General features: G+C 46.7%; 1 protein-coding gene across 5 annotated transcripts in view; it reads left to right on the plus strand.

Moving 5' to 3' along the window:
- The window catches only part of PLIN2 (perilipin 2), a 79,512-nt gene that overhangs the window by 55,533 nt on the left and 6,342 nt on the right, over window positions 1-17,637 (plus strand). For 2 of the 5 annotated variants that reach the window (XM_058431055.1, XM_058431056.1), the window contains 7 exons: window positions 3,041-3,097; window positions 8,472-8,523; window positions 8,611-8,806; window positions 11,256-11,338; window positions 14,092-14,377; window positions 15,423-15,604; window positions 16,802-16,936. In XM_058431055.1, coding sequence (XP_058287038.1) covers window positions 8,494-8,523; window positions 8,611-8,806; window positions 11,256-11,338; window positions 14,092-14,377; window positions 15,423-15,604; window positions 16,802-16,936 — 912 coding nt within the window. In that variant the 5' untranslated portion in view covers window positions 3,041-3,097; window positions 8,472-8,493. Of the gene's footprint in view, window positions 1-3,040; window positions 3,155-6,853; window positions 7,037-8,471; window positions 8,524-8,610; window positions 8,807-11,255; window positions 11,339-14,091; window positions 14,378-15,422; window positions 15,605-16,801; window positions 16,937-17,637 lie in introns of those variants that run through there. The other 3 variants (XM_032139387.2, XM_032139390.2, XM_032139389.2) reach the window with 2 other exon arrangements.

Raw genomic sequence — 17,637 nt, forward strand, 5'->3', positions numbered from 1 at the left:
TCCTGCCCATCTATCCCAGATCACCATTGCCAATTATTTGGTATATCTCTTGAGATGGCATGCTTTCTGATTTTGAAGCAGATTGTCTTTTTTTTTTTTTTTTTGAGACAGGATACAGCTCTGACACCCAGGAGGGAGTGCAGTGGTGCAGTCTTGGTTCATTACAGCCTCCACCTCCCAGGCTCAAGCCATTCTGTCACCTCAACCTCCTGGGTAGCTGGGATAACAGGTGCATGCCACCACACCCAGTTAATTTTTGTATGTTTTGTAGAGCCAGAGTTTCGACATGTTGCCCAGGCTGGTCTCCAACTCCTGAGCTCAAGTCATCTGCCTGCCTCAGCTTCCCAAAGTGCTAGGATTACGAGCCACTGTGCCCAGCCAGGTTGTGACTTAAAATGTGCAATATCTTCGACTTCCAAAAATTGCACCACGAACAGATTCCTTGGCAGTTTGGAGTGTATGTCCCAATCTGTGTGTATGTGTGGGTACAAGAGAAAGAGACAGAGAAAGAATAAATGTAATAAAATCACCACTATTCTTTTTCTGGGAAACAGTCTTCAGTTCTTGATTTTTATCTTTCACATGAAATTGTGTTATTAATTAGGTAGCCAGATCATTTATTTAACATGAATATATTAAAATTTAGTTCAGTCCGAGACTACCCCAATCAGAATCTCCCCCACCCTCCATTAAATAAATAAGTAAGAGCTGGTTATGAGCCTCATATGCTCATCTGGTGGAGAGCTGTCAAGAACACGGTGATAGGCCAGGCACAGGGGCTCACGCATATAATCCCAACACTTTGGGAGGATGGGGTGGGAAGATCGCCTGAGCCCAGGAGTTTGACACTAGCCTGGACAACATACCAAGGCCCCATCTCTATTAAAAAAAAAAAAAAAAAGAAGAAGAAGAAGAAGAACATGATGGTCTAGGTGTGGTTTCTGCCCAAGAATCCCGGAAGTTCTTATGAGCATGTGAAGGGAAGGGGCCATATTTTTCATGCCTAGCAAGGATATTCTGTAGTGGTGGCTTGAGGAGAAACCCTTTTGTAAACAATTACTGGGAAACCTGCAAGTTAAACTTCGACTCCCTCACGGGAGTAAAACCATGTGCGTTTTGGGCATACCCACTCAGTGCACCAGCCACTAAGCAGTTCCAGAGAGTAGTCCTTGTGTTTCAGGGGTACATGTTGCTTGGAAAAAGGAGACAGAGACCTAGATTCTTTGTTTTGTTTTGTTTTGTTTTGTTTTGTTTTGTTTTGTTTTGAGACACAGTCTCACGCTCTCGCCCGGACTGGAGTGCAGTGGCCTGATCTTAGCTCACTGCAACCTCCGCCTCTCAGGCTCAAGGGATTCTCCCACCTCAGCCTCCCGAGTAGCTGGGATTACAAGTGCATGCCACTACCGCCCAGATAATTTTTGTATTTTAGTAGAGACGGGGTTTCACCATGTTGGTCAGGCTGGTCTCGAACTCCTGACCTCAAATGATCCACCTGCCTCGGCCTCCCAAAGTGCTGGGCTTATAGGTGTGAGCCACTGCATCTGGCCCCCTAGATTCTTATTCATTCTGTAACAGGGTGGCTGCTTTACTGAGTTTATGCTCCCACATCCACACTTTTACAGAACATTTGAGAGAATATGTTTTGGCTCATGAATTAACTTGCAGTTTGAGACTCCCTAACTGACAATCTCCAAGCTGCTGTGGGAGTCCTTGATTCACATACATGTGTAAAATTTTGCTTGGATTTTCTAGGACTGTGAGCTGCATCCAGTTACAGGCTTTCTGTAACCAAGTTCTAGGTAGAACTTAGCACTCATCAGTGACTTCTCTTGTTAGTTGTTTAGGCCTGTGAGCATTAAGTAGAATCTAATATAAATATCCATCTAAAAAGCACACTTTGGGCTAGGCATGGTGGCTCATGCATAGCACTTTGGGAGGCCGAGGCAGGCAGATCACCTGAGGTCAGGAATTCGAGACCAGCCTGGCCAACATGGCAAAACCCTGACTCTACTAAAATTACAAAAATTAGCCGGGCACTGTGGCAGGTGCCTGTAGTCCTAGCTACTCGGGAGGCAGGAGAATCGCTTGAACCCAAGAGGTCGAGGTTGCAGTGAGCCAAGATCACGCCACTGCATTCCAGCCTGGGTGACGGAGTGAAACCTTGTCTCAAAACAAAAACAAGAACAAAAACAAAAACAAAAACAGAAACAAAAAAAAATTAGCCAGTCATGGTGGCAGGCGCCTGTGATCCCAGCTACTCAGGAGGCTGAGGCAGGAGAATCACTTGAACCCAGGAGGTGGAGATTGCAGTGAGCCGACATCGTGCCACTGCACTACAGCCTGGGTGACAGAGCATGACTCTGTCTCAAAAAAAAATCAAGATGCATTATATGTATGACATTATTTTAATTCAGCTCTTTGTTAACTAGAGACATTCGGATTTAGCTATTCTACATTTCCAGGGTTACATCTGTAGACCTATAAATCCAGCCTGAGATGCATTAATATAGGGAGTGGAGGGGTGGCAGAGTGTTTCTGAGTTCATATTCCATTCTGTTAGTTATATCTAATCAGAATCTGAGTGATGATCTTGGGGCCCACAAGGAATTTCCCAGTGGGCAAATTATGAGGGAGGTATGTAGCTTTTTTGTTTTGTTTTATTTTGAGACAGGGTCCCACTCTCTTATCCAGGCTGGAGTGCAGTGTCTCCATTATAGCAGTCCCCAACTGCAGCCTTGACCACCCAGGCTCAAATGATCCTCCTACCTCAGCCAGCAAGTAGGACTACAGGCGCATGCCACCACACCCGGCTAATTTTGTATTTTCTGTAGAGACGGGATTTCACCATGTTGCCCAGGCTGGTCTCAAACTCCTGGGTTCAAGTGATCACCTGCCTCAGCCTCCCAAAGGGCTGGGATTACAGGCATGAACCACTAGCTTATCTTTGAAATAGGAGGTTTGTGTGACACAGTCCCCAGCTTGACTTTTCCCTTTGGCTTACTGATTTTGGGGTCCCAATATTTATTTTCCTTTCACACAGGTAAAGTCCGGAGAAGAAGCTGGTGAGAAAGACACAGGAGCCAGATGCTGAATGACGGTAAATCGAATCCTGGAGGGAACCAAACAAAACCCTGAAAACCTCCAGGAATCTCAGGTCGGCCAAATCCTTGGTAATGTCCTGCCACTCCCCAGGACTGCCACACTGTACACATCCTATCTAATGGCAACCTACTGCAGGGGCCAAGGAAAAACGTCTCCTTTGTCCTCTGGAGGTTCACTGAAAAATCAACTGGCAGAAAGCAAATTAACAGGGCAAAAGATGTACATGTATTATTATAAAAAGACGTAAATGTATTATCGGGCATGTGGGGGAACCACAGAGTAATTACTCCACCTCTCATTGGTTTCAGAAGCTTATATACCCCTCCTGAGGTTACAGAAAGTTTGGGGGCTAAGAGAATGGTGGTAAATCAGGATTTAGTGGCAAGACAGAAATGGAAACTTGGCTAGCAAAGGTCATCTCATTATGTAGATAGGGGTCCCCAGACTTTGGGCCATTTACATTGTGGTCATTTACATTCCTGTTAGGAATAGGGCCGCACAGCAAGAGGTGAGTGACGGGTGATTGAGCAATACCGCCTGAGCTCTGCCTCCTGTCAGGTCAGCAGCTGGTATTAGGTTCTCTTAGGAGCAAGAACCCCGTTGTAAACTGCACATGCAAGGGATCTAGGTTGCGGCTCCTATGAGAATCTAATGCCTGATGATTTACGGTGGAACAGTTTCATCCTGAAAACCATCCCCCTGCCCTGGTCCATGGAAAAATTGTCTTCCATGAAAGCTATTCCTGGTGCCAAAAAGGTTGGGGACCGCTGATGTAGATGAAACCTCACAGGTAGTAGCCATTGGAGAGAATAGATGGTTAATGTTTCTTTCAGACCTTTAAAGGTGTCAGACTTTCCATTAATCTTTCCTATATCTGGACAAGGGAAAACCTCAGAGAGCACCTGGCTGCATCAATGCAGATTTTCTCTGTATATTGCAGACTCTCCCTTACACACACACACACACACACACACACACAAACAGCTTCGTAGGACTACTTTTGCCTGCAGGTTCTCTGAACAGCCATCTCAAAATATGTGAAAGAAGTATATTTTGGGGTAAAATTTTTTGGTTTCCTTCACTACGCATCTCACCTTGGGTGTTATTCTTGCCACTGGTTTCATGTTCTCAGACTCACGAAGCTGAAAAAGAGTTGGGGGTGCAGAATTTGATGTGCTTCATCCTTTGTGGGCTTGAAGAGTCTCTTGTTCCCAAAATTAGTCCCTGGGGCCCTCTGCTTCACAGGCAAATAAAAGCAAAAAGAAGCTTGCTCAGCCTTAAGTGAGGAAATGACTCACAGGTTTAAAACAAAAAAGGACCCCGTCTCTACTAAAAATACAAAAAAAAATTAGCCGGGCGTGGTGGCGGGCGCCTGTAGTCCCAGCTACTCGGAGAGGCTGAGGCAGGAGAATGGCGTGAACCCGGGACGGAGCTTGCAGTGAGCCGAGATCGCGCCACCGCACTCCAGCCTGGGTGACAGAGCGAGACTCCGTCTCAAAAAAAAAAAAAAAAAAGGAAAAGATGGAGGCATTTTGTAGGTGAAAGGGTGAGAGTCTTCTGATGCAAAATCAGAGGTCATTAGAGCAGGGATGGATTATCAATAAGCAGAGCAAACATTTGCTTAGGGAACAAACAGCGCCAGAACACGAAAAAGAAAAGAAAAACATAATAATCTAATTACTTAAAACACTGAAGATGGCAACATAGGAAAAAACCCAAACCAGAACTCTTTTGGACTTCGTAACACTTATTTTATGGTTCAGTATTTATGGCTTAGTATTTTATTTTGAATTACATGTGGGGAGGAGGGGGAAAATAATTTTTCTTGCTAAGTAAGGACTATTATATATTCAGGTATAATGGTATAAGGGATACCATTTTAATGGGTCCGTTTGGAGCTTTAAATATGATCAACAGTATCTGTGTGCATGCAAGATTGGTTAAGAAATTGGGGTAGACCGGGTGCGGTGGCTCACGCCTGTAATCCCAGCACTTCGGGAGGCCGAGGCGGGTGGATAACGAGGTCAAGAGATCGAGACCATCCTGGCCAACATGGTGAAACCCCGTCTCTGCTAAAAATACAAAAATTAGCTGGGCGTGGTGGCCCACGCTTGTAGTCCCAGCTACTCTGGAGGCTGAGGCAGGAGAATCACTTGAACCCGGGAGGCTGGGGTTGCAGTGAGCCGAGATCGCACCACTGCACTCCAGCCTGGCGACAGAGCGAGACTCCGTCTCAAAAACAACAACAACAACAGCAACAAAAAAACAACAAGAACAACAACAAAAAACGAAAACAAATTGGGGCAAAAGCCTCTGAGAGCTTCCTACGGTTTCAACTCCAAAGCTTCACAAAGCCAGTCCCCGGGACTCCAGCGCTGTGGGCTCCTCAGGGGGCGGACCGGCGGCGCCAGCGCCTGCTCGCTTCCCACCTCCCAACCCTCCTCTCTGCTGTATCCTCCTTGCGAGCTGTGGGGGTGGGGGGCGGGGGAGTGGGGGCCGAGGCCGGACAGCTTCATCTGGAAATCCCCAGCCATTCACGGGGTAAGAAGTCCCACCAGCCCTACCAGGCCTCGGGCGCTGGCACAACTTGTCTGCTCAAATAATCTCGTTCCAAATCCGTGCGTTTTACACAAGAAACAAACAAAACAACAACAACAAAAAACACAACTGGGACTCAGATGACAATTTGTCTTTGAAAAACAATGCATAACCCTGCACATATAAAGTTGCCTATCTCACATAAACCTAGGCAGCTGTCATTCTGGAGTGATCTGGAGTTAAGTTTTTTCTTTTCTTTTTCTTTTTTCTTTTTTTTTTTTTTTTTAGGCAGGGTCTCACTCTGTCACTCAGGCTGGAGTGCAGTGGCGCGATCTCGACTCATTGCAGCCTCAACCACTTGAGCTCAAACGATTCTTTCACCTTAGCCACCCACCCCCCTGACCCCAACCCCGCTAAACAGCCGGGACTAGCTGGGACTACAGGCGCGCGCCACCACGCCGGGCTACTTTCTTTGTATTTTGGGAGAGACGGGGTTTCGCCATGTTGGCCAGGCTGGTGATTCGCTCGCCTCGGCATCCCAAAGTGCTAAGATTACAGGCGTGAGCCACCGCGCCCAGCCTCCACCAAACTTTTAAAAGTTATTAGTTCTCTAAAAATAACAGCGTAGAAGCCACTGTGCAGTGCCACGCGATCTCGGCTCAATGCAGCCTCGACCTCCCAGGCTCAAGCGATCCTCCCATCTTAGCCTCGCAGGTGGCTGGGGCCACAGGCGCGCGACACCACGCTGGGCTATTTTTTAAAATAAAAAGAAATCTTCGCCAGGCTGGTCTCGAACTCCTAGGCTCGAGAGATTTCTCGCCTCAGCCTCCCAAAGTGTTGTGATTACAGGCGTGAGCCACCGCTTCCATTTTTAAAGAGTTCTATTCTGAGGACTAACGCCATTCGACAAGTTGGTGTTAATTTGCGTTTTTCAAAACCCCAAAGCCGGCCTGGGCGCCATCCCCATTTGCCCCGGGCCTCTCAGGACCCCGACCACAGGCAGGGCCCCGACACCAGGCAGCGCCCTGACTCCAGGCAGGGCTATCTCCAATTCCCAGCCTCCCCAGGCGGGGCCCCCGCCCCGTTCCCGACAAGCTCACTCTCGCCGCGGCGGGGCCCCTCACCCAGGCAGCACACCCTCTCACCCCGACCGGGCCCCCACCGCTCTAGGAGGGCCGGCGTTGGGGGAGGGCGCCGGGACGTGCCCGACGAGGGTGACACTCGGGCTTGGGACAGGGCGTGCTGCCGCGGGTCACGTGCTGCGGAGGCTCGGGGAGGGGCGGCCAGGCGGGGTTTATAGCCCAGGCGCCCGCGGGCCCCACGCTTTGACCGGGTGGTGGCAGCTGGAGTCGTCTTCGGGACGCGCCTGCTCTTCGCCTTTCGCTGCGGTCCGTCGGTGAGTGCGCGCCCACTCGGTGCCCCAGCGAGCCTGTCCCGGGCCCCCAGCGGCGCCCAGTTGGGGTCGGGGGCTCCCCGGGACCTCGGGGCCGCTACTCTGCTCCCCGCGGGGCTCTAACGTGGACGAGACGCGGGGGTGATGGTCCGAGACTCCCCGCTCGCCTAGCGGCTTCCAGGTCCTGGCTGGGTGGGGGCGGTCTCCTGAACCCGCGCTTTCGACCCTTACCTTTGTGCGTTGAGGCTTCTTTCCTGCCAACAGATTTAGGGCGATTGCTATCAGATGTCCCTTGGCCTGCCTGGGTGGTTGTGGGGAAATAATTAACATTTGTCAAAGGGACATTATCGAAAGGGAAACGCGTTAGAAAACCGCATTTTTTTTTTGACGGAGTCTCGCTCTGTCGCCCAGGCTGGAGTGCAGTGATGCCATCTAGGCTTACTGCAACCTCCGCCTCCCCAGTTCAAGCGATTCTCCTGCCTCAGCCTCCAGAGCAGCTGGGATTACAGGCGCCCGCCACCACGCCCGGCTAATTTTTGTATTTTTAGAAGAGACGGGGTTTCACCATGTTGGTCAGGCTGGTCTTGAACTCCTGACCTCAAGCAATCCACCCGCCTCGGCCTCCCAAAGTGCTGGGATGACAGGCATGAGCCACTGCGCCCAGCCTGAAAATCGCATTTTGTGGGTACACATTTTATGGGTACACAATGGGAATGGGATACCGATACTGGCGCGTTTTCCGCCTTCAGAGTAGTGGTGGCTCTGTTCTTGCGGAGTGGAATCTTGGCGAGGGTAGGGTGAGCGGGCCGGCTCGGGCACGGACGACAGCAAGCAGATTCTTTCCCTCCCAGCTCCGCCGCGGTCTGCTTTGTGTGGGTATGAGCTTTGGGGATACTAAGGTGACGTTTAAAGGCGTCCTGAAGTGCTTCTTCCTCAGAGCACCTCCTTGCTGTTGTGCGTAGTCTCCCCTAAACTAGCTTCCGTCCTTTCACAAGGAAGTTTTAATACGTACCCGCAAAGTGTTCCCACTTGATGGTCCTGTGATCCCCACAAGAATCCCGGCTGACCAAGATGTCTTCTACTTAAAATCTCTTTTTAGTCTTAACCTGGGTTTTAACTTGGCTAGCATTTTTGTCAACAGATACTCGGAGAAACAAGACAAGTATGTCAGCAACTTTACTTCTCCCTCCTGAGTATTGCAAGTTTACACATAAGCTCTGAAACTTTGCCTCAAAAGAGGGAGTGGGGTTGTGTGGGTGTGGGTCCTTCAGGAGGGGGACCTGAAGAGCTGGAGAGCTGGAGAGAGGAAAGAAGTGCAGAAGACTACACGGAGCTCACCCTGAATTTTTCTCTACTTGAAATCAGCATTTGCTTGGGTTGGGCAATGAATTTGGGAGAGTCTTATCCCAGTGTTCTGAAATTAGTCTCTTTTCTGCAGATTTCTTTCTCCAGGAAGAAAAATGGCATCCGTTGCAGTTGATCCACAACCGGTATGAATTTTGAGTAGCCTTTGCCTACTTTCTCTCCTCTTGTGTTTTGAGAGATTAATAAGCATACCCTCCCTACTTTGATTGCAGAGTGTGGTGACTCGGGTGGTCAACCTGCCCTTGGTAAGCTCCACGTATGACCTCATGTCCTCAGCCTATCTCAGTACAAAGGACCAGTATCCCTACCTGAAGTCTGTGTGTGAGATGGCAGAGAAGGGTGTGAAGACCATCACCTCCGTGGCCATGACCAGTGCTCTGCCCATCATCCAGAAGCTAGAGCTGCAAAGTGAGTTCTGATTTTTCAAGATGCAGTCAAGGGACTGGTCATTGGTGAGCCCCTGAGCTCACAGCAGTAACATCCGGAACTCCTCAGCCCTTCCTGGGGCATAGGCTGCCTTTACCTACAAACTTTCAGGTGACCCTCATTACCGTAAAAGGCCTGTTTCTTTTCTTTTTTGAGATGGAGTCTCACTCTGTCACCCAGGCTGGAGTTCAGTGGTGCGATCTTGGCTCACCGCAACCTCTGCCTGCCAGGTTCAAGTGATTCTCCTGCCTCAGCCTCCCAAGTAGGGGGGACTACAGGCTCCCGCCACCATGCCCAGCTAATTTTTGTATTTTTAGTAGAGATGCGGTTTCACAATATTGGTCAGGCTTAACTCCTGACTTTGTGATCCACCCACCTCTGCCTCCCGAAGTTCTGGGATTACAGGCGTGAGCCACCGCACCTGTCCGTAGAAGGCCTGTTTCATAGTTTTGGCAGATGTTTATGATCCTTTAATTAAAAATCCCCCAGAGGATGGGCACGGTGGCCTACACCTGTAATCCTAGCACTTTGGGAGGCCTAGATGGGAGGATCACTTGAGGCCTGGAATTTGAGACTGCTCACTGCAGTCTCTGCCTCCTGGGCTCTGGTGATTCTCCTGCCTTAGCTCCCCGAGTAGTTGGGATTATAGGTATACACCACCATGCCCAGCTAATTTTGTATTTTTAGTAGAGACAGGGTTTTGCCATGTTGGCCAGGCTGGTCAGGGACTCCTGACCCCAGGTGATCCACTGGCCTCGGCCTCCCAAAGTGCTGGGACTACAGGTATGAGCCACCATGCCTGGCCATGAATGAGTTTTAGAAATGGATAGTGGTGATGGTTGTATAATGTTGTAAATGGACTTAATGCCACTGAATTGCACAGTTAAAAATGGTTGAAATGGTGAAGTTTGTTATGTATATTTTACCAAAATAAAAAAAGAATAGAAATCTCATACTCCATGAGAAATCTCATACTCTCATACTTAGTAGTCACTCCCCATTTCCTAACAACCACCCTAAGGCAGCTACTAATCTACTTTGTCTTTATAGATTTGCCTATGCTGGATATTTCTTATATATGAAATCATAAAATGTGTGGGTTTTTTGTGATTGGCTTCTTTCATTGAGCATAGTGTTTTCAAAGTTAATCTATCTTGTCCCATCATATCAGTACTTCATCTCTTTTTATTGTGGAATAGTAATTCACTGTCTAGACAGACAATATTTATTCATTCTTCAACTGATAGATGTTTGGGTTCATTCTACTTTTGGACATTATGTGTAATGCTTCTGTGAACATTTGTATACAAGTTTTTGTGTGGACATATGTTTTCAGGTTTTTTTGGTATATACCCAGGAGTGGAATTGCTGGGTTATATAATAACTGTTTAAGCTTTTGAGGAGCTGCCCGACTGTTTTCCAAATCAGCTGTACCATTTTACCTTCCCACCAACACTGTATGGAGGCTCCAATTTCTCCACATCATGAACTGCTTTTGAATAAAGATTTAAATCATGCTTTCAAACGGCTAAGCCAGGGACTTTTAGGATTATAAGGAGCCTTTAGAGACCAGCCATTCCAACTCTGCTACTTCCTAAATGAATTTGGTACTAGTACTTGGTTTGGTATTCTTACCGGGAAGCTCACACTAAAATCTCCCTTGTTAGGGAGATCCAGGGTGGTCTTAGCATATTCTTTCCTCGTGAGGACTCCAAATACACTGACCTGTGCTGAAGTAAGCATAGGTAGGGATTAAATTGGCATGGGGATGCCGATTTTGAGACAGTTTCCAGATACCTTATTCTCTGAATGGGAGTTCAGGGAAAGCCTGGCTACTCTTGGCATTAACATTAGGGGCCAGTTGATAAGGAAGAAACTTCAGAGCCAGCTTCCTCTCTGGCCTGTCACTGCCTCTGCCTGCTCCTCCCTCACACCCCCATATTTCCTTATCTGTAGAAGAGAGTTGCCAGCAACTTGCCAGGCCTCTTCCTGTCAGAGCTAGAGAAACCGGGCAATGCATTCTGTTATATAAGATCAACATCCTTTTTTTTTTTTTTTTTTGAGATGGAGTCTCGCTCTGTCACCCAGGCTGGAGTGCAATGGCGCATCTCGGCTCACTGGAACCCCTGCTTCCTGAGTTCAAGCGATTCTCCTGCCTCAGCCTCCTGAGGAGCTGGGACTACAGGCGCACACCACCATGCTCAGCTAATTTTTGTATTTTTAGTAGAGACAGGGTTTCACCATGTTGGCCAGGATGGTCTCGATCTCTTGACCTCATGATCCACCTGCCTCAGCCTCCCAAAGTGCTGGGATGACAGGCGTGAGCCACTGTGCCCAGCCCATTATTGCCAATTTTTATAAGGCCTATGGTAATGTGTGTTCATTCTATACCTATAGTGCTACATTAACATTTTCCCATTTGTGATTCTAGTTGCAGTTGCCAATATCTATGCCTGTAAGGGGCTAGACAGGATTGAGGAGAGACTGCCTATTCTGAATCAGCCATCAACTCAGGTGAGCTTGGGACAAAAGTGCTGAGGCTTGACACTTCACGTTTTCACCTTCTATCTGTTAAAACAAGCTGTACATACCACAAACAGGCAAATACTTGTTTTCTCAACCTGGATCTGGATGTGTGTTTGAAAAATAATGGCCACTTCCTTACTTCCTGAACTGTTGTCAAGTTGTATCTACGAAGCAGAGAAGAACGAGCCTCCTTTGGATTAGAAAACTTTCAGTGTGGCCAGGCGCGGTGGCTCACGCTTGTAATCCCAGCACTTTGGGAGGCCGAGGCGGGCGGATCACGAGGTCAGGAGATCGAGACCATGGTGAAACCCCGTCTCTACTAAAAATACAAAAAAATTAGCCAGGCGTGGTGGCGGGCGCCTGTAGTCCCAGCTACTCGGAGAGGCTGAGGCAGGAGAATGGCGTGAACCCGGGAGGTGGAGCTTGCAGTGAGCCGAGATTGCGCCACTGCACTCCAGCCTGGGCGACAGAGCGAGACTCCGTCTCAAAAAAAAAAAAAAAAGAAAACTTTTAGTGTGATGTCTATCAATTTGTGTCTTTGCTCCTATAGATGAAATTGCTGTCTCAAGTAACTGATTCTCTTGTGGTATTAAATAAATGCAGACGTGATATATATAAGCTTTTCTCACCTGGCTTGTACAATGCTGCCAGGAACTACCATCCATATGGGATAGCTAGCCAGTGTTGACAAAAATGATAGGCTCGTTTGTCCTGGTGATCCTTTGGTTCAGATAATGTCCTAAAATTTTGTTTCAAATTAAGAATACAGAATGGCACAAAAGGATACCAGTTAGGGAAAAATATAGCTCTGTGTCTTTTTATAATCTTAATACAGTCATCTGTCACTTAGTGATGGGAATATGTTTTGAGACATGCATCATTAGGTGATTTTGCCATTGTGTGAACATCACAGAGTATACTCACACCAACCTAGATGGTAGAGCCCAGTGGTCCCCAAGCTTTGTGGCACCAGGAACTGGTTCCATGCAAGACAGTTTTTCCATGGACCAGTAGGGGGCCGGTGGTATTTTTGGGATGATTCAAGTGCACTATATTTATCATTAGATTCTCATAAGGAGCATGCACATGCAAGTTCACAATAGGGTTAGGATTAGGTCTCCTATGAGAATCTAATGTCGCCTCTGACTGGTAATGGACTGGTAATGGTTCATGGCCTGCGGGTTAGGGACTCCTGGTATAGCCTACTATATACCTAGGCTATATGGTATATAGCCTGTTGCTTGCTTCTAGGCTACAAACCTTCACAGCATGACTACACTGACTACTGTACACAATGATAAGTATTTGTGTATCTAAACTAGAAAAGGTACAGTGAAAAAAAAAGTATACCTGTTTTAGGGCAGTCCATTATAATCTTATGGACTATCATCGAATAGTGGTCCATTGCTGACCAAAATGTTATGTGGTACACAGCTATAGATAAGTTTAGTATATAGCCTTTAGAATGCTTGTGCAAATCTTTTAAATTTTTCACCTACATTGCTTGAGACTGTGCTAATGGTGAGAGTTTTTTCCATTTCGGATATTTTCTTTAAATGTTGGTAACTTGTGGGCCAGGCACAGTGGCTCATGCCTGTAATCCCAGCACTTTGGGAGGCTGAGGTGGGCAGATCACGAGGTCAGGAGATCAAGACCATCCTGGCTAACACGGTGAAACCCCGTCTCTACTAAAAATACAAAAAAAAAAATTAGCCGGGTGTGGTGGCAGGCGCCTGTAGTCCCAGCTACTCGGGAGGCTGAGGCAGGAGAATGGCATGAACCTGGGAGGTGGAGCTTGCAGTGAGCCAAGATCACGCCACTGCACTCCAGCCCGGTGGCACAATCTCGACTCACTGCAGCCTCTTCCTCCTGGGTTCAAGCAGTTGTCCTGCTTCAGCCTCCCCAGTAGCTGGGTTCACAGGCACGCCCCGCCATACCCAGCTAATTTTTGTTGTTGTTGTTTGTTTGTTTTTGAGACGGAGTTTTGCTCTTGTTGCCCAGGCTGTAGTGTAATGGTGCAATTTTGGCTCACTGCAACCTTCGCCTCTGGGGTTCAAGCCATTCTTCTGCCTCAGTCTCCCAAGTAGCTGGGGTTACAGGCATGTGCCACCATGCCCAACTAATTTTTTGTATTTAGTAGAGACAGGGTTTCACCATATTGGTCAGGCTGGTCTCGAACTCCTAACTTCAGGTGATCCAACCGACTCAGCTTTGCAAAGTGCTGGGATTACAGGCATGAGCCACCATGCCCTGCCATGTATAATAAATGCATACTAATAACACCCTGAGGGCCAGGTATAGTTTGATCTTCAGTTTCCTCTCTGGATTTGTGTGACTTTGGAATAAGCTATATAACTTACCTTCTTTTCTTTTCTCTTTTCTTTTTTTTTTTTCTTTTCTCTTCTTTCTTTTTTTTTGAGACAGGGTCTTGCTCTGTCACCCAGGCTAAGGGCAGTGGCACAATCACGGCTCACTGCAGCCTTGGCAAACAGACAAATTTCATATCTATTTACTTCATTTGCTCCTCCAGCAATTCCCAAGGACTGGCAGGTAGGGCAGATATACTTGATAGGGAAATTCAGGCTCATCAACTCTTAGTGACTTGCCCAAGACCTAAAGCTAGAGTGAGAGGACTAGATTCCTTCTTTAACTCTTCAGCTGTGCTGCCTTAGTTAAGACCTTAGGTATGTCCTTGTGCTCATGTTTCTCACCAGGCAAGGGATCTGCTTTTCTACTTATAGATTGTTGCCAGTGCCAAAGGTGCTGTGACTGGGGCAAAAGATGCTGTGACGACTACTGTGACTGGGGCCAAGGATTCTGTGGCCAGCACGATCACAGGGGTGATGGACAAGACCAAAGGGGCGGTGACTGGCAGTGTGGAGAAGACCAAGTCTGTGGTCAGTGGCAGCGTTAACACAGTCTTGGGGAGTCGGATGATGCAGCTCGTGAGCAGTGGCGTAGACAATGCACTCACCAAATCAGAGCTGTTGGTAGAACACTACCTCCCTCTCACTGAGGAAGAACTAGGTAACTGGAATTTTATCTTGAAATACTGTTTTATATTAAATCTTTCTTAAACAGCTTCATTGACATATACTCTCATCTTTAGTCTAAATTTACACAGTTGTGCAAGCATCACCACAATCCAGTTTTAGAACACTTCTGTTACCCCAAAAGATCCTCATGCCTGTTTGCAGTCAGTCCTTTTTAATTCAATTTTATTTTATAGAGATGGGATCTCACTATATTGCCCAGGCTGATCTCGAACTCCTGGGCTCAAACGATCCACCTGCCTTGACCTCCCAAAGTGCTGGGATTACAGATGTGAGCAACCACTAATCTTTTTGCCTCTATAGATTTTCCTTCCTAAAGCAATCATAAAGTTCACATTGAATCGTACGTAGTAAGTTTTGAAACTTTAGTAAAAATTGGCCTTGAAGAATATTTTCTGTAAATGGATAGTCTTTAATGGATCGCTTTATAAAATCCTCATTACAAAGAATCATCATTAGGTAATGTGTGCCAGGTACCATGCCGCTCAAGTTCACTCTAGGCTGGACGCAGTGGTGCATGCCTACAATCCCAGCACTTTGGGAGGCTAAGACAGGCAGATCGCTTGAGTTCAGGAGTTTGAGATTAGCCTGGGCAACATGGCGAAACCCTAAAAAACACAAAAATTAGATGGGCATGGTGGCTTGTTCCTATAGTCCTAGCTACTCGGGAGGCTGAGGTGAGAGGATCAGTTGAGCCCAGGAGGTTGAGGCTGCAGTGAGCCAAAATTGTGCCACTGTACTCCAGCCTGGGCAACAGAGCAAGACCCTGTTTCCAAAAAAAAAAATGCAGTTTACTCTAGTGGGAGAAACGTGTAGATGCATGCAGTGTGTATCAGATACAGTAATATGTTCAGGGTAGTCAAGTCCAGCAGCAGATGTGAGCAGTCTTGGAAAAATGACTGCATGATTGCTAAGTGATTGGGTAGAAGTAAGAAAGTCAAGACCCAGGTTAGAGTCCAGGCCTTATCACTTGTCACTGTGATCCCTTAAGTTTTTTTGTCTCTTATTTCTAACTTCAGAAAAAGAAGCAAAAAAAGTTGAAGGATTTGATCTGGTTCAGAAGCCAAGTTATTATGTTAGACTGGGATCCCTGTCTACCAAGCTTCGCTCCCGCGCCTACCAGCAGGCTCTTAGCAGGGTTAAAGAAGCTAAGCAAAAAAGCCAAGAGACCATTTCTCAGCTCCATTCTACTGTTCGCCTGGTGAGTAAAACTTTATTTTAAGGTATCTGAAGTGGGTTCATTTATCTCTAGGCCCAAGAATTAAATGTAATCACAAAATCCAAGAATTTCACTCTTACTTGACGAACAACCCAATAGAAAACTGGACAAAGAATATGAAGACAGCTCACAGAAAAAGGAAGTATAAATAGCTGAAATATAGGAAGCGATGCTAATCTCGCTCTGAGGGGTCAAATACTGACATCTCCCTTGTCCTGCCACACAGGAAATGTGGCTATTGGCAACGGTGTAGAGAAAGAACCACACTTGTGCAGCTCTTGCTCTAAGGGACTGATTCAAGAGACAGTTTTAGTAAAGTTACAAACATACCTACACTTGGAGCTGTTTTGCTTTTTATCTTACAGATGTGTATATTTGTTTAAAGTTGCAAGAGACTATAACAATGCACATCCACTAACGGGACTAATTAAATTGATATATCACAATAGACTACTGTGTAGCCATTAAAGGTTGCCAAGTTATAGAACAGTATGTACCATTCTGTACTGCCGTAAGAAAACCTTTTCTTCTTAGAAAGGGAAGTAGGTGGTTGGCAACAGGGAAGAGGAAGGTCAAATTCCTTTCTGTTTTGTAATTCTAACTTATCCTTTACTCATGTCCACATTAAATTTTAGTTGCTGGCTGGGCGTGGTGGCTCATGCCTATAATCCCAGCACTTTAGGAGGGCAAGGTGGTTGGATCACCTGAGGTCAGGAGTTCGAGACCAGCCTGGCCAACATGGTGAAATCCTGTCTCTACTAAAAATACAAAAATTAGCTGGGCATGGTGGCATATGCCTGTAATCCCAGCTACTCGGTAAGCGAAGGCACGAGACAGAGGTTCAGTGAGCTGTGATCGCGCCACTGCACTTCAGCCTGGGTGACAGTGAGACTCTCTCAAAAAAAAATTTTTTTTTAGTTTTTTAGTTGCTTTACCTGTGCTAAACTGAGGTAAATGTGGAGTCAGTGATTTAATAGTTAAATAGAGGCAGTAAAGAGCTACTACTGCTTGGTTAATTTACACATATTGATAATAATAATAATGAGAGCAGGAATAGATCTTATTCAGCTCCAGGAAATTCTTAGTTTTTATGTTGCCTGATTTACATCATACATCTGCAAGCAGGCTAACATGAATATCTGACTTGTGTGTTCCTTTGTCTTGTTTCAATGTGTCTAGATTGAATTTGCCAGGAAGAATGTGCATAGTGCCAATCAGAAAATTCAGGATGCTCAGGATAAGCTCTACCTCTCATGGGTGGAGTGGAAAAGGAGCATTGGATATGATGATACTGATGAGTCCCACTGTGCTGAGGTAAGATGACTGGGATGGTCATTTGCTGGTTTCTGAAGAAGTTCTTATCAGACTTTTCATTTCAATTTTTCCATACTATGTCTTAGAATACTCTTCTCTATCAAAAGGTTGAACAATACCATGTACATAGATGGCTAGTTATGTGGCAGTAAAGCAAAACTAGGCAGGGAATAATTTTATCTAACAACCTATGAGTATACATATGCCCCAAGTGAGATACAACTAAATGAGAAACACAGGCCTTGCCCTCATAGTGGGTACAGACTAACAGGGGATACAGCCAGCCATGCTGTCCTATTGTGCCTGTTTTTTTTTTTAATGCTCCCTGCAGTAGAGGGCTATCTCATAGGCAGTACGCTCAGAGCAGCCAAGTCCGGTTGTTGTTTAACAGCATAAATACAGACACTATTGGCTGGGCGCGGTGGCTCACGCCTGTAATCCCAACACTTTGGGAGGCCGAGGCGGGCAGATCACGAGGTCAGGAGATTGAGACCATCCTGGCCAACATGGTGAAACCCTGTCTCTACTAAAAATACAAAAAAATGAGCCAGGCATGGTGGCACGTGCCTGTAGTCCCAGCTACTCGGGCTGCTGAGGCAGGATAATGGCTTGAACCTGGGAGGCAGAGGTTGCCATGAGCCGAGATCATGCCACTGCACTCCAGCCTGGGCAACAGAGTAAGACTCTGTCTCAAAAAATAA

This window comes from Hylobates moloch, unplaced genomic scaffold, assembly GCF_009828535.3.
Source record: "Hylobates moloch isolate HMO894 unplaced genomic scaffold, HMol_V3 SCAFFOLD_19, whole genome shotgun sequence".
Lineage (NCBI taxonomy): Eukaryota > Metazoa > Chordata > Mammalia > Primates > Hylobatidae > Hylobates > Hylobates moloch.